At 41.4% G+C, this 17141-nt stretch overlaps 1 protein-coding gene across 1 annotated transcript; it reads right to left on the reverse strand.

Moving 5' to 3' along the window:
- Positions 1 to 15680: 15680 nt before the first annotated feature.
- LOC137012292 (zinc finger BED domain-containing protein 5-like) lies at positions 15681 to 16853 on the reverse strand. Its single transcript, XM_067375420.1, has one exon. It carries the CDS (start codon positions 16851 to 16853, stop codon positions 15681 to 15683), a length of 1173 nt encoding a protein of 390 aa, XP_067231521.1.
- Positions 16854 to 17141: the final 288 nt, after the last annotated feature.

The following is a 17141-nucleotide window of genomic DNA, read 5'->3' on the forward strand; positions in this document are numbered from 1 at the left end:
GTGTGGGTTGTGTCACCTGATTGTTCTGTGTGGGCGTCGCCGCTGATTACTGATCAGCGGCAGCTGGTGGTTATTAGATCTTGCCTATTTAACGCCTTGTCTTTCGTCTCATGTTTGTCAGATCGTTGTTTTGGAGTCCTGGTGTTGTCTTGTGTTACCGTGTTTCTTGTTTCCTGGAGTTGGAGTTCTCGTTGCTGTTTCCTGTCTGTTCCCCTGGATACTCGTTCTGGATTTACCTTGCTCATCTCATCTCACGGATTCTCACCACGGAGCACCACTCACCACGGACACCAGCGCCCATCCAGTCCCTGTGTTACCATCTCTCCTGCTGTCTGTGTTGTGACTGTACTGTGTGTATATATCTGACTACCTGGCGTGAAGCACTATTAAAGTGAATAACTTGCTATTGCATCCAGTCTTCTTTTCACGTGACACAAAGTCTTCAGTGGTGCAGCAGTAGCGAGAAAGGGTCGCAGACCTGGCTTTTAACGTGATCAACATGGGATCAAATCATGGGCGTAGGTTTGGTCTCAGCTTGATCAACATGGGTTCAAAATAATACACCTTTTGCCGAGCTTGCATTTATTTTCAATGAAAATTAAACTGCAAACAAGTGTTTAATAATATTAAAAGTGTTTATTGTGTAGGGTTAGTGGAAGGTGAGGGTTTTTATTCTCCCAATAAGGCAGCATCCATTTAATAATTTATGTATATATATATATATTTTATATATATATATGTATATATATATATTTATATAATTTATGTATATAATCATTTACACTCTATGATGTTATTGCATCCTGTTAATGTACAAAAATTCTGAGGTGCAAATTGTATCTGGCAATAAAGTATAAATAGAATTTACTCTTTTGCAAAGAACTAATACTTTTACATGGTGTAAATAGAATCTTTCGCTATTTTTTTTATGAAATATGCTATTTTCACTTAGTGTAAACAGAATTTATCACTATTTGCACAGTGTAAATAGCATCTATCATTAAGAAAATATGCTATTTTCACTTAGTGTAAATAACATCTAACTGTTATTTACACAACATCTATTTGCACTTATTGCAAATAGCCACTGCCATATCTTTATGATATAATTTTTTATTTTTTTATTTTTTTAGCTGTGAATATGTAATAATGTTTATGTTTAAATGTTGTCAATACATCACTATTGTATGTTTCAGCCATAGACTGTAAAAAAAGATGGACAATGCGATGCCGCTTCCTTCCATTGTAATGAACTGAACGTAAAACGGACGATGATGGGCGTTGACATGTTACTAAAAACGTCTGTTTTGGAGCCTGGGAATTTACATTTATTTGAATGTTTATTAATGCACATTGTTCATTTTTAAACTAAATTACTGATAACTAGGTCAAAACAATATATCGTAATTGATGTATTTTAAACATATAAATTATACACAATTTAAAATTCTAACTGTAAAATAATATTCTGTTTCTAGAGCAATAATATTTTTGAAACCGCGTTCAAGTTGAACTAATTTTACAGCAGATCGATTGCTGTAGACAGTGCTCTTTAATTAACTAGTGTAGGATTAGTTTTGTATTGATAATTATTATTTTATACCCATAAAAATAATTAGTAACTCAGATAATGATCACCTGCTTTTTCCCGTCATGGCTAATGTTAGGCGTGTTATCTTGGCTAATAAACAACTCATTTTGTCAGTGTGAAATAACACAGAAATTGAAAAATAATAGTTATTTATTTATCTTCAATCTTCCCTCAAAGCTCCGACAGTCCTCAGAGAAGCTGTCAGTCACAACTGTCAATCATACTGACACGCCCCGTTTCTATAGCATCAAATTGCTAGCTAAAATCAAACTTATAAAAAACGAACTATTGAATATATATCAGCGTGATAACAGCTAACTTAAATGACCAAAACCATCTTTCGGAAAAAATTATTGTAAAGTGTAATTATTATTATTTTTTTTTATTTTGACAAGTGTCATTCGTTTGCATTTAGAGGGCGGGGTTTATGACTTGTACTGCATCCAGCCACCAGGGGGCGATCAAAGAGCCTGCTGTTTCACTTTTCAGGATGTATGAGGCACACCCCGTTTCAGCATTTATCCAATGGTACAAAAATGTAGGTTTTAGTTGTAAATTTTATGTATTATGTACCTACATAATACATATTAACAATGAGACCAAGCTGCCCACTTTTCTTACAATCGACAGTTCAGCCTCCATCCAATCATCAACCTATGTATAAAATCAAGTCCCCAACCTACTTTTTTTCTGATAATATGTTATATTTGGATGCATGTCATAATACATAAAAAAAAAAAAAAAAAAAAAAAGATCTGTCGCTATTTGTGTTACATCATAACTTGACCCTGAAATGGCCCTAAAATGTCTTGTGCTACATTGGTTCAACTTTAATATTATAAAGTGATGAGAATACTTGTTGTGTTACAGATACACCAGGCTCTACACTCACCCAATCACAACACACTCCCTCTCCTGAGTATTAACAAGCCACACCTGACATTCATCAACACTCATCACCACAGCAGCATAAAAGACACTTCAGAACATTCAGTCACTGTCCGCTCTCGTTAAAGCATACCAACCGTTTATGCTTACCTTAAGGACTCCTAGTGTCTCCTCATCTTCTGTAAGTGTCATTGTGTCCCGTCTGCTCCACGCTTGCTTGCTTCAATGATCCCTGGGAAAGATAAAGACAAGTATCAGATCCAGTATCATCTTCAGTCACAAACTTAACTTGTTTCCACTCACCTGCACTCTGCCATCGTTCTCTGGTTGTTCAATAAACTGTATAAAGAAACCATTTTCTTTCTCCCCGATGTCAGCCAGGTTCAGCCACAGGTGCCTCTCCTTCGCCAGCATCGCTGCCATCGATCTCCCAATCGAAGCAGCGGTTTGCTTGGTGGCCCGGAGAGCCAGATCCGTGGTGCGGCGCAGCTCTTTTACCACCTCATGGAAGGAATGGAAGGCTCCCAGGGGCTGCATTGTTATGACCAGAAAGGAATTATTCGCCTAGCCATACACATGCGACCTCTTTCCTAACGTGCTCACATGGCAGCTGCAGCCTGCCAGAAGCGTGTTCCATAACCTCCACTATTGTACCTTTTTTATGTTTTTTTTTTTAACTGTATTTTATTTTTTATAATGAACAAGCTTCGATGTCACATTTCCAGTGCTTTGTTGTGTGTGCGCGAGGCGCGGGTGTGATCAAACAGACGTCTTTGCAGGGGACTCGCCTCATCGTCATGACAACGACCAGGTCAGATTACGTCAGAGTTTCTTGCCTTTTCTTGGATGCTCAGACGACCAAACAAACGCCAATTAAACATGTTCAGTGTGGTAAAAACAGACTCCGACCAACGGCAACAGGGTTATAACACATATCCAACAAACTCCAACAGACGAGTTTGTTGGCGTTTGTCGGTGCGGTGTGAACTGAAACAGCTGAAAACTACACGCATTTGGTAGGTTGGCGGGTGTAAATGTCAACCCCTGATTGTTACTAAGCCTGCCCTGGGTACACCAAAACTACCCACATTTTTCTTGTCCGTTGCCCTCACAGATTCCTGCAGTTAAGCTTGGATGTACATTTACATTCCAATAAAGGTTATTAATGCCTCTGAATTTTGACTTTTTGCACCATTACAATACTTATCTTCCACTCCATGAAACACATGTTAATGCTCAGTAGTACACATATATGGTGCTTTAATGTATTTGCATTGTACTAAAATGTGTTCATTTTCAATGGGCATATATGTGGTTGAAATGGGTAGCCTAGTGCATCCAAAATTTTTCAACATTAACATTTTAACATATCATTACAGTCATTATGGCCTTTAGAAAAATGTTTTTGAGGAGGTGGAGTGTACAATAGGCCCCTGTGGTGCGGCCTAAGCTTTTGTCCTTAATGGCACTTTTTTCCCCCTACATTACTTTTACTTTTATACTTTAGGTAGTTTTGAAACCATTACTTTTACACTTTTACTTGAGTAAAAAGCTTGAGTTTATACTTCAACTACAGAAGTATTTTTAAACCCTAGTATCTAAACCTCTACTTGAGTAATGAATGTGAATACTTTTGACACCAGTGCTCAGGAGAAATCCTTGATGGTCCAGTCCGCTGACACAGAAGATATAATCAATATCTTCAGTGTTGAATGAAGAAAATGAAGACAAACTTTGCACTTTTAATTCAACTCTTTTGTGGTCACTGCAGTTGTGCATGGCTTGAAGTAAAAAGGAGGCCTACCAGCCCTTTTGGGCTGGGTGGCCCTCATGATGTATCAACAGTAACAAAGAGAAAAACCAGAAGTAAACCTACTAGTGTGGTTTTTGTCGGGGCTTTTGAATTCTCCAGACAGTAGACACCTTCGAGTCATGGCTTGACCAATGAGAAAGATGCAATTCTCTGGCGGGGGATTTCCTTTGTTTGAAAGTGAGTTTGATTGCCTGGGTATGTAGGTCTGTGTCCATTTATACTCTGATAAATATAACAAACAAACAATGCATTCTATGATATTTTGATGTCCACCAAAATGTGAGTCATCAAACAAGGAGTAATTTGATAGTAAACATCACCAAGATGAAATACATTCAAAAAGAAGTATCATCACATGCATTTATAACATTTAACAATATACCAAAGAACAATATACAAACAGATATAATGCACAAAATGCACTGGGGATATGCATGTTCATTCATTTAGACAAGGTTGTCAATGAATTAATAGCAAAGAATCCAGTTTTATAGACAATGTATGGTTCTAGTGTCCTGTCTCCTAAGTGTCGTTGAAGTGTGTGTAAAGAGCAAATGGTTTAGATGGGGTGATAGTGCTCAGTGAGGAAACTAGATATTATGAAGCTGGCATGGGTGAAGGGTTGGAAGAGTCTCTGTCTTGTTGAGCAATTGTGTGTTTGTTTTTCTGTCAATATGGGGTGCTGTGTGTACATTAATGAGGAACAAAAATGAACTTAAATTATTTTAGCAAATGGCTGCAATATAACAAAGAGTAAAAAATTTAAGGGGGTCTGAATACTTTCCGTACCCACTGTATATATGTGATGGCCAGAAGGAAGCATGTCACCTTCAGCACCATGCAAAGCACCATCAGAGCCACCCAGTGATGTTCAGGACCAGGGATAGCTCCTCCATCACAGGTGTGCACAGTTTCCCTTCTGACAGGGAGCCTCAGCTGCAGGCGGTTGGGCCTAATCAGCAGCCACATAAAAGAGAATAACAAAGCCACAGTAGGAGCGAAGCAGGGGAGGTGAACAGACGCAGAGTGCTGAACATGCCACAGCCCAGGCATTGGACCAGTTCTAACCAAGACAAGCTTGTGAGGGTAGAGGCCTAGTGAAGGACGTGAGTAGTCTGAACCACCTTGACTAATCCTACATCTCTTCTGCCTTCCTCCCCAGATGCAATTTGATGCCAAACTCTTGTTGAGTTAAACTCTCAACTCTCAACTCGAAGGGCCTACTCATGCTAGTAGTACTATGTGGAGAAAGACTCACATAAGCTAGAATACTTTGTCATGACAGTAGGGCATTCAATGGTAGCCTGCGAAAGCCACCTTGAACACCCATCTTGCTGGAAGCAAGAAACATGACTTCAGTATACAGCAAAATGAGATTGTGAAATGCTCACGTAACAGTCCACCTAACACAATCCAACAAGCAGTGTACTCGGTAAAAGGAACCCTTTTTACTCTTTAAAGCAAGAGGAGTACAACATACGCCACCACACACTAAGGAAGTCCCCAAAGACAAGCCTATGACCTCAGCAGACATGAGGCATCAGCTTGTGGCAGTGTTTCCAGCACCAAGAAGGACAACTAACCATACCATAAGGAGGTTAAATTATCACCTGGGGCCCTGGCCAACCAGAAATGTACTCTGTAAAATACCTGAAACTCTCACCGCGAGAGGAGTACACTATTACATACACCAGCATGTTCAAAAGGTGGCCCAGAGGGCCTAATACATGTAAACATACGGCTTTAGTCTAATGGCCATGTAAGGACTAGCATCCTGGAGAGCAGAACTCAGCTGAATGCCATAAATCCTCGTATTGAGGGGAGTATAATCCACTCATCCTAGGATCTACTCAGTGCTTGATTATTTGCACTGAGGAGGCTGTGTGCTAGAAACCTTGATACAGGGGAGCACAAACCAGCCTAGGGCTGAACCTCAGGAGGAGGCCTTATGGAGGCCTACCACCCATGATCAGCTTAGGGAGCTAAGCACTATTACACAAATAACCCTAGCAGGGAGGTACAAAGCTCATCTTAACAGGTAGACCATACTTTGGGCACATAATCATATACGAAAAACATTTCGCCACATTAGAAGGACATTCAATGGTGGCCTGTGAGGGCCACCTAGAACACCTGTCTTGCTGGACGTAGGTTACATATGACTTAGTGACAGTAGTTAAACTATAAAGTGCCCACATGACAATCTACCGAACACAATCCAACGAGCAGTGTACTTGGTAAAAGAACCTTTTTACTCTTTAAAGCAAGAGGAGTACAACGTATGCCAACATGTGCTAAGGAAGGCCTTTGACTGGCCTATGACCTCAGCAGACACGTGGCATCAGCTCGTGGCAGTCTTATTTTACCATTACGGTTCTAGGAGCAAAAAAAAAAAGAACCAACCTAGATACTAGGTAGCTATTTAGCTCCCAGACTCAAGGAGGCTGATGTAGTTAAAACGTCTCGGGTTACTTGTATAACCCTGATTCCCTGAATAAAGAATGAGATGCTACGTCATATGACGTTGTGGGAACCCTCTGCGTATTTGCGTCGTGAAGCACCAATGATGAGACGAGACGTCAGAGGCGGGTGACGTCACAGACCAGGCAACTATAAAGCACACCCAGAACAAAGAATGCTAGCTTCTGGATTATGGCTGAAGCAAGATGTTCACATATATTCCGGGGATACGGCAATGTGACGTAGCGTCTCGTTCCCTATTCACGGAACCAGGGTTACACAAGTAACCCGAGACGTTCCCCTTCATGGGAACTGTCGACGCTACGTCATATGACGTTGTGGGAATGCTGTCCCAACTACGCTGTTGAACCAAGCACCTGTCTGTTATCTTGTAGACAGAAATAACGACCCCGGAGTTGAGCCTACGTCCAGGTTATAAAACCTAATGAATGTGTGCTGGGATGACCATCCAGCTGCATCACATATATCATTGATGGAAACTCCTGCCATCAAGGCCTTTGAGGCCGCCATACCCCTGATAGAATGGGCGCAGACAGCTAGTGGAGATGGCTGACCGGCCGCTTCATATGCAAGTGAGATAGCCTCAACCACCCACTTGCTCTTCCTCTGCTTGGACGCTGGGCCTCCTTTCTTAGGAGACCCGTAACATACAAATAATTGATCTGTTTTACGCCACAGGGCAGCTCTGTGGACATATGCATCCAAAGCCCTCACTGGGCAGAGCATATTGAGTTTTTTCTTGATCTGGAATTTCAAATGGAGGAGGATAGAAGGCCTGAAGTACAATAGGGCCTGGGTTATTGGTGGGGACCTTAGGCACATAGCCTGGTCTAGTGTGTAGGAACGTCTTGACCATTCCAGGTGCGAATTCCAGACACGAGGGAGCAAACAAAGTGCTTGGAGATCTCCTATCCTTTTAAAAGATGAAATAGCCAACAAGAATATAGTCTTTTGGGTGAGGAATTTCTCTGAAACTTCCTCTAGTGGTTTGAAGGGAGCCTCAGCTAACCCTTCCAGCACCACAGCCAAGTCCCAGGCCGGAGTTCTTGTATGAACTGAAGGCCTCAACCTCAGGGTACCACAGAGGAAGCTGTCACGGTTCATGGATTCACTTACTCCCCCTCGTGTGTTTGTTGTGGGTGTATGTGTGTGAGTGAATGATTATGTGGGCGTCACCCAATATGGTCTGATTGTGATCTGTTGCCAGCCGTGTCTTGTTAGTGTTTGTTATATATTGTGTGTGTCTTTATGTGCTCTCTGTCTGTCTCTTCTTGGTTCCTGGATTACTGTTATGTCGTCGTGTGCCCTGTTTTCTGGACTGGATTATCCTTGGTCTCTGATACCCATTGTAGCCCTGCGTCACCCATCTCATCACCACTCTGCATGCCGCAGATTCTGCATGCCTCAGTCTCTGCAACGCCTGTCCATTTGGAGTGAAGTTATTGTACAGCGAATTCTGTCAGTAAACATTGTTATACTTGCACTTGGATCCTCTGTCTGTGTTTATTTCCTGACAGAACGAACTGACCAAAAATGGATCCAGCAAGATCGTCGAATTCTCAGGAGTATTTGAGCAAGGAGCGCTCAACGGATGGATCAGCAGGACGAGCAGGTGATGGCCACTGCTCGTGCCGTTCAAGCATTGGTGGTGCAGGTGGCCGAGCTCTCGACCCAGGTTTTACATCTCTCTTCTCCCACTGCGCCAGCTCCACCGTCTGTTCCCCAACCATTCGCCAGCATCAGCAGTCTACAAGAACCATGTATTCCTGCACCATAGAGGTATGCTGGAGAACCAGATGCTTTTTTAATGAAGTGCTCTATTTATTTCTCTCTGCAACCTAATACATTTTCTTCTGAGAGGACTAAAGTCGCTTGATGCTTTTGACTGGACGCGCAGCATTATGGGAAACAGCGGTGTGGGAGAACAACCATCCGTGCTACTCCTCGTTCCAGACCCTGTCACAGGAGATGAGGCGGGAGTTCGACCGTTCGGTGGCGGGACGGGAGGCCGCTCGCAAGCTCGTGGACCTGCGGCAGGGAATTCGACCAGTTTCAGACTACGTCATTGAGTTCCACACCCTGGTGGCAGAATGTAAGTGGAACGAAGAGGCGCAGTAGGATATGTTCCTGCATGGGTTAGCCGACCGTGTTCAACAGGAGATCTACCCGTTGGATTTGCCCACCACTCTCAATGGACTTATTGAGCTCGCACTATGAGTGGATGGCCGTTTACAAGAACGAGCTGAGCGTAAGAGGCCAGTGGCACGCTTTGAAGAACTGAATGAAGTGGATTTCAGCGAAGGTAACACGGTCGGTCCCCCGTTCGATCATGAACCCATGCAGGTGGGTAGAGCTCGGCTCTCCCGGGAGGAGAGGATACATCGGAGGGAGATGGGACTGTGTTTATACTGTGGTGGAGCTGGACACTTTCTGGAGGAATGTCCCCATAAAAAAACAGAGTCTGACAATAGGGCCGAGGTTATTGTCGGGTGGTCTCTCCCTGGAAAAATCCTCGTCTGCGACGCTCCTCCCGGTGAGACTACAATGGGTATCGGGACATCACAGCTGCCAGGCTTTGGTCGACTCGGGGGCCGAGGGTAATATAATGGATTGTGATCTGGCACGCGACTGCACATACCCATTCGCTCCTTGGAACACGCCATAACTGTTCTCGCCCTTAACGGACAGAAATTACCCACCATCACACACGCCACGGAGCTGTTAACCGTCATTACATCCGGTAACCATACTGAACAGTTGCCAACGTTAAACGTAGATCTATCATAGATCTATCTATCTTAAGTTAGTGAAAGCTAATCTCAAAACTCTAGAATTTACCAGAAGAGAAAGCTAAATAACTAAAAGGTAGCTAACAGTGCGGCTTAGTTAACATCTATGAACATCTATGACGTCATTATCTGAAGCCAACACATCCAAAAAAGAGGACAAATAAAGTACTACCCTAATAATTTATTGTTCCAGCCAACCTAATGGAACTTCAGGGCCCTTAGTCTGCATCTTATACAGGAAACTGATTATAAATATAAAGAGACCTACCAAGCCAATTTCAGCAGGTCTAACCAATATGCTTACACACAGACATTGTGTGTAAAGTAACACCTGCCTGACCTGCTGCCATGTATAGTGCATTGGAGCCTACATAAATCACGAGATAGTTGCACTCATCTCATCAGTAGGAGGCTTCTACGCGTATCCATACTCACTCCATCAACACCTCACAGAGGTTTCTTGATCTCAGTAAGAAGGGATGGAAAGCTTATGGTGGCTGGAGGATTATGGCAAAAAAGGAACTGTTTGACAAACAATCCGCGAGAGGTTTTAACCTCTTCTAATGGCAGCTGCAGTATGCCAGAGGCGCGTTCCATAATCTCACACAGCTGTACATTCGCGGGGGCAGGGTGGCTTTGAGGATTCAGGAGGCTCACCATCAATGTTCCCTCTAATTTTTTTTGCTGAGCAAAACTTTTCTCTGTTGTGCGCACATTTTGGCCACCTGAGCAAAAACATCCTTTATATCAGACCTGTACAGTGTATGTAAACATGAAAAAAAAAAAACGTTTTATCAGGCAACTGTAACTTTTAACTTTAATGTGACAATTCTATTTTATTTGACCCTTGATGTAACTTAGTGATATATTTAAACCATATTTTTTTTTTTAAAAAAGCAGTTCAGTCACTAAATTAAGCACATTTTAGGTTACTTGAGATTTTTTCACATTGCTGTGTTAACTGTACCAGTCTTTACCGAGAAATTCTATTAAAAAAATAATTTAAAAATCTCCTGCAGGACAGTTATTCTTTATAATAATATGAGCAGTTACACTGATGGTTTAGTAATATGTTTTTGTACAGTAAATTATTAGCAACCGACAGTGTTAAACCATCAAAATTACATGTTTATTGCTTATGAATTTCCCAGATTTTCTGTACCAGGAGGTTTCAAGATTTTTAGTGGCAATGAGCCATAAACAATCCCCTTGAGATCATTTTTTTTATTAGGCTTACATTATAATATAATATAATAAAATATAATATAATCCTGAAGGATTTAAACTGATATCCAGTATTTTATCAGTTTAAATGCTTCAATTTGTTTTAATATATTATAATATGAAAACAAACTGAAGCATTTAAACAGATCTGATAGCTAAATATTAATAGAAAAGTGAACATGTTAACTCTTTTATAGTTATCTAAACATCCCTCTAACCCACACCACCACCACCACACACAAAAATCTATTTAAACGGAGGTATATAACTGATGTATTTTAAGTTTGCAAGCTACACCTGTGGTGGGTGTGTGATTGTAAATGTCTCAGAGTTTTGTTAGCATTCTGTGCCCATCATCTATTATTTCCGCCACTTTTCATTAAAACATGACGTTTTATTTCACACTTATTTTCATTTTGCGTTGCCTCTTGTATTGAGCTATTTAGTCCGCAAACATGACGACAGTATTCATACCGCGATTGATTTGGCTCAATCCCGCACCAGCTCACACGCGCTCACATCATTCTCTTTCTATGAAACCCGTAAACCGCATTCACCGATTCTAACTCTATAGCAGTTGACCAGAGCACTGCAATTATTTCTCATTTAAACTAAAATCTAATTTATTTCCCCACACGATTTCATGCCTGATATCCTCTGTGCAGCAATTATTCTTTCTGCACAGCTGCGGCATCAGAAGTGCGAGGCCACGCGCGCACAGCTTAGAGGGAACATTGCTCACCATCTTCATCCTCATCAGCCATCTCCTGCTCTCTTTTTTTCTTTGGCTTAGAACAAGAAGAGCAACTGCTGCTGAATCTAATGATGTCATAGACAACACATCATCATCATACAGCTCTCTCCCATCAGCAGTTGAAGGTCACAGGGAATTTCACCCCTTCAACTCTTCAACAAGCTCCTGCTAAAACCTCATGATCTAGTCTCTACTCTGCTTCAGCAAGAGTAAGACCCGAACCATTTGGTGCAGATGCCGGTCCTTCTCCTCTTGAGGAAATGACCAGAAGAGAGTGGAGCATTTTACAAGTCAAACACACTTACAATAACAAACAGACAGATCCCACAAGAATTGCCTGTACATGCTCTTTTGTTCTCTTAAAATACAACGTTAAAGTTATGTGTGTGATCAGATGTCAACACTATGGGACTCAGATGCACAACACTTCCTGAAATGTTTGTCAGACATATTAAATTCTTTTACTAGATTCGAAGTAATCACAATCAGACAAAGCAGTCCCTGAAGACGATGAGATACTGACTGGTTCTCTAGGTGCTCCTGTTGTCGGGCCAATAGGATTGGTGAAATTTGACAATTGCTTTCATTTCATGTGATGGCATTCCCTATAAGCGTTTTCAAAGTGTTGAGTTCCCTTTCGAAAGGGAATTTCAGATCTGAGTACTAACAAAAACACAAGCGAAATCAAATGTGGAAGGGTCTTGGTTTTTAAATGAACAGCAACAGAGACAATAAAAGTTTAACTATAATGGGATTAATAGATACGAACTATGAATATATGACTAAAACATAACAAAGGAACATACATAGAATAAAGCGAAAGTAAAGAAAAAAAAAACAGAAGGGATCAAAGAAATGACAAATTACAAACAGTTAAAACCTTTGAAAGCCAGCACGGAATCAGTTCAGCAAATGTAATATTTCTTATACTTGCATAGGCAATTTTGGATGCTGTAGTTCAAAAGATGCACGTCGTTCTGCAGAGGTTTCAGTGCATACCAAGCTGGATCTTCGGCGGGATGTTCAAACAAGGTTTAACTCAAAAATAAGATGGCTGGGAAAATAAGAAAGAAGAAGTCCGTCTCACAGGTCCAAGGAAGATAGTTAGGGCGGACAAATGAAGATTGGTCAAAAGAAAAAGAAATGGGAAACAAAGTAAAAGCAAGCTCCTCATGAAGACACGATTGTTCATGTTCACATTTTGACTGGCCAATCACCACGTGAATCTGGTGCATAATTTATGATTATTGATGCCACACTAAGGGGTGGGTGAGTGGGCTGACTCACTTTTATTTGCTGAGTTCAACATGTTCCTGGGTCAACATATTTTGTTGATCCTCGAACAACACTCAAATAAACCAATCAGATTTGAGGGACAAGTTTACAGATTATGTCAAGTTTAGGCTTAAAATCGTGAATTGGTGTTTCTACATCAGTGTTATTCATCTATCATTTCCCTCTGATTTTTGGGATAACTTATGGGTAGGGTTAGGTTTAGGGGTAGGAATAGAGTTAAGACTAAATTTTCAGACTAGAATGTTATTCCAGGATCAACAAAATATGTTGACCCAGAAACATGGTGAACGCAGCAAAATCAGGTTATGCCACCAACAGCCCACTCACCCACCCCTTAGTGTGGCATCAATAATCCTATCATCCTATCATCCTTTGTCATCCTATCCAATTTCAGGACGTGCCTGGGGGTGACAATAGATTACCATGTAGTGCGGCAGTCTTGGCAAGGGCATCAGTTTGGTCATTCAAGTCTTTGTCAAGGCCTTGTTGCTTTGAGTGTCCTTTCACCTTTTTTCAGTTACCAATCATGTTGTGTGTTTGAGTGATGTCATTACATGCTTGGAACAGGACCGGCTTGTTGTTTGTGGTCTTGAAACCATTTTGTTTCCAGCCCAGAAGGTGGCATGTGAAACTGAGTCTGGCATAGTTTGAGTCTGTGCAAATTCTGTGCAAGTTCTCTGATGTTATGGGCTGAGGCAATTTGAAGGGTTATGAGAATAGCTTTGGGTTCCTTGCTGCTGTCGCCTTTGGCTTGCTTGGTTGGGGACACTTGACATTTGACTTGAATTTTGATATTCAACAGTGTTTTGATCTGCCTGTATTGACACCATTTTCTTTAAGAACTGCTGTGCAGCCAAAATTATGTACCAGTTATCACTGTAAAGCTGCTTTGACACAATCTACATTGTAAAAAGCACTATATAAATAAAGGTGACTTGACTTGACTTGACAAGCTGGTGACAGGTCTCTATAATAATCTTTTGTGCTCTGATGTAGTTGGAGAATCTTTGGATGGTCCATACAGTACAAAGCAAAGCCTTTTCAATCTGAGTTTTTACACTCTGGTGACAGAAGTGTATTGCTGGCATGTGCTATGACTCTTTTGTCTTAGTCATACCGTTGGTAAAGACCAGCACTCAGGTAGTCATTGGAGAATCCAGCTTCCAAGTAGAACTCCTTCTGTCATTTTAGTTCGTTCATGGCATTTGTTTGAGCTTCTGTCCAGACAAATGGGCAGTCCTTTTCAGCAGAGCAGTTACAGGTCTTGCAATGTCAGAGTAGTTCTTTATGAAATGCCATGAGTAGTTGCGCACACCTAGAAAACTGCACAGCCCTGAGACATTGGTGGGAGGCTTGATGTTTTGAATAGCTTGGATGTGGCTGGACTGCAGTTCAATGCCCCGGGAACCAATGAGTAGACCCAGAAGGAGTAGGAGTCTGTGGTGAGTTGAAGAGTGCAGAATAGCGAACTTGAACTTTGCTCTGGTGCTGAGATGGTGTTCCTGTGGCTAGCTGCGAAATTTCCCGTGACCTCTGTTACCTGACAGTCTGGCTCAGTGATCTGAGTGACTGGAGGGACAGAGGTTCTCGCGCTTGAGCCCAAATTTTCAGCTGTCTGAAGTCCAATAAGGGCTCAAAGCAATCTAGCAAGTCTTTACCAATGAGCAGGGGAAATGGGTCCATTTGTGAAATGTACACGGGGTGTACCAAGCTCATTGGACTCAGTTGGACCTCATTTTGGGTGTACGATTACACATTTAGCTCACATCTTTGTGATATAAGAGTTCGATTTTGTCTCTTAGCTTCAGCTCTGAGTTTTTAAAAAAGGTCAGATGACATAAGAGTTGGCTGATGATCTGCTCTGGTGTCTACCAGGGCTTCAATTCTCATGTCATTTTCCACAATGATGGCTAGGTACAGTCTTTGGACCACCCCATTTTCGATCAGGTGTCTTGGTACCGGGGCTTGGGTGCTGACCGGTCGGCAAATGGGGCTGGTCTCATGTGGTTCGTTAGGGAGGCAGACAACCAAAACAGCACTTTCTGGTACCTTAGAGCAGTGGTTCTCAACCTTTTCTGAGTACTGGACCCCCATCACATCTCAAACCATTCTCATGGACCCCCATCCCCATCACAAACATTTTCAAGATTACAAATTCAAGGAGTCCCAAAAAATGTATACTTGTTTTCTTTTTAATGTTTTTCAACAATTTAATACATAGAACAGTATTAAACACACTTTACTGCATTTATCCTAGTTTGCATTAATTGGTCAACAACATTACACATACCTTTTTCACATACCTATTTTTCATCCCCATTTCAAACATTTTTTAGATTACAAATTCATGGATTTTTATTTTATTTTATAATTGTTCAATTTAATAAATTTTGTCAACTAAAATAACATGTTAATACATTAATCTTGTCATTTGATTTAATTTGCATTAGAATTACACAATAACTTTGATTTAAACACATTTATATATAGAATGGTATTAAACACACCATTTATTCTAGTTTGCATTAATTGATCAACCCAGATTTATGTTACACATGTTGCTGTTGTTACAGATCAATATTTTAACAACATGAAATGGAGTTATTACACTGTCATACTACTTTCAATTTTAATAGCTGGAAATGTCAGTTTATTACAGATATTTTATAAATTTCTATCTGATTGTTACTTTATTAATTTTATTTTCAATGTGAAATTTGCACTTGTTTATCACAAATAAGGTTTTGCATTCTGGGGTGAAGTGTGGCAACAGCAGCAACAAGACTTCTCTCCAGGCTGAGTCTGTTTCTCTGTTTTGTCTTTATGTGTGTCATGGCTGAAAAGTTACCTCACACAAATAGGTTGACCCAAAGGGTAGCAGTTCATACAGAGCACATTTTCCAATATCGGGTACTCCTTCTCAGCATTGCACCAAAACTGTGTCAGTGATGTCTCTGAAAACATAAGTCTCAAACCCCTATCTGAGGACAAATCTATAAGTCTTTCCTGGAGACTAGCAGGAGCGGTCTGGATGCTGGTAGGTGCAAAAGGATTCCATATCCAGTCAAGTTCAGGATTCTGAACCTCAATGTCTGGAAAGTATGGTTTAAACTCAGAGGAAAGTTTGTTCACGTGTGTCTGTACTGTCTGCAGAATGCCGACTTTATCAGCTCCACCATTTAAAATGTACATGTTCAGCTGAGGGAAACTACTGACATCCCCATCCTGACATTTCCTACCCCAGAGGTCAATTTTCTTCATGAAACTGGAAACTCGATCATACAGGTGTAGGACAGATGTGTCTTTACCTTGCAATTCCAAGTTCAAGTCATTAAGCCTGCTGAAAACATCCGCCAAGTAAGCTAAGTGGGCCAGCCAGTTGTAGTCCTTCAGCAGTGCTGCGCTTGGATGCAAGTGCTCAGAAAGAAAATCACAGACTTGCTCCCGTAACTCAAACAGTCTCTGAAGCGTTTTTCCTCTCGAGAGCCAGCGTACATCAGTATGTAACAGTAATTGCTGGTGCTCAGAGCCACACAGTTTTTTGAATAGCCTGGCATTCAGCGGTCGGGATTTGACGAAATTAATTATTTTAACCGCGTCATTAAGGACTTCGTGTAATTTGGGGCTCATTCGTTTTGAAGCTAGCGCCTCCCTGTGAATCACGCAGTGTATTGTTTTAATGTCGGGGTGTACCTGTTTCACGTGTGAGACGAATCCACGGATCCGCCCCGTCATTGATGCTGCACCGTTCGTGCATATGTGTAAGCAGCACAGCCAGTCCAATGAGTGCTCCGTGAAAAACGAGTCCACAGCATTAAAAATATCCTCACCGGTGGTTTTGCCCAGCATTGGCTTACAGAAAAGTATATGTTCGTCGATCTCATCCTTGTCCTTATAGCGAACAAATGCAACTAATTGTGATTCGCCACTAATGTCAGTTGACTCATCTAATTGTAAAGCAAAACTTGTAGCCTGTTTTAACTTTTCCACCACCTGCGTAACGATATCTTCAGCCATATCGTCAGTTCGACGGCATACAGTGTCATTAGATAAAGGCACCGTTTTAATTGCCTTTGCTGCTTTCTTGTCCAACATTGTTTCAGCGAGGATCGCTGCGGCTGGCACAATAAGCTCCTCTGCGATTGAATATGGTTTTTTAGATTTAGCCACTAGCAGTGATACCTCGTATGATGCAAGCAGGGAAGAACTGGACATCTGTGTTGCCGCTTTTAATTTTTCTTGACTTTTCTGGAATTCAGAATGTTTTCTGTGGAAAAATTCTGCCGTCTTACCTACACATGAGGA

Source organism: Chanodichthys erythropterus, chromosome 22 (genome assembly GCF_024489055.1).
Source record: "Chanodichthys erythropterus isolate Z2021 chromosome 22, ASM2448905v1, whole genome shotgun sequence".
NCBI classification, from domain to species: Eukaryota; Metazoa; Chordata; class Actinopteri; order Cypriniformes; family Xenocyprididae; genus Chanodichthys; species Chanodichthys erythropterus.

Bases quoted from the DNA above. Each gene is read 5' to 3' on its own strand.
- LOC137012292 (XM_067375420.1), bottom strand. From the start codon at position 16,853: ATGGCTGAAGATATCGTTACGCAGGTGGTGGAAAAGTTAAAACAGGCT.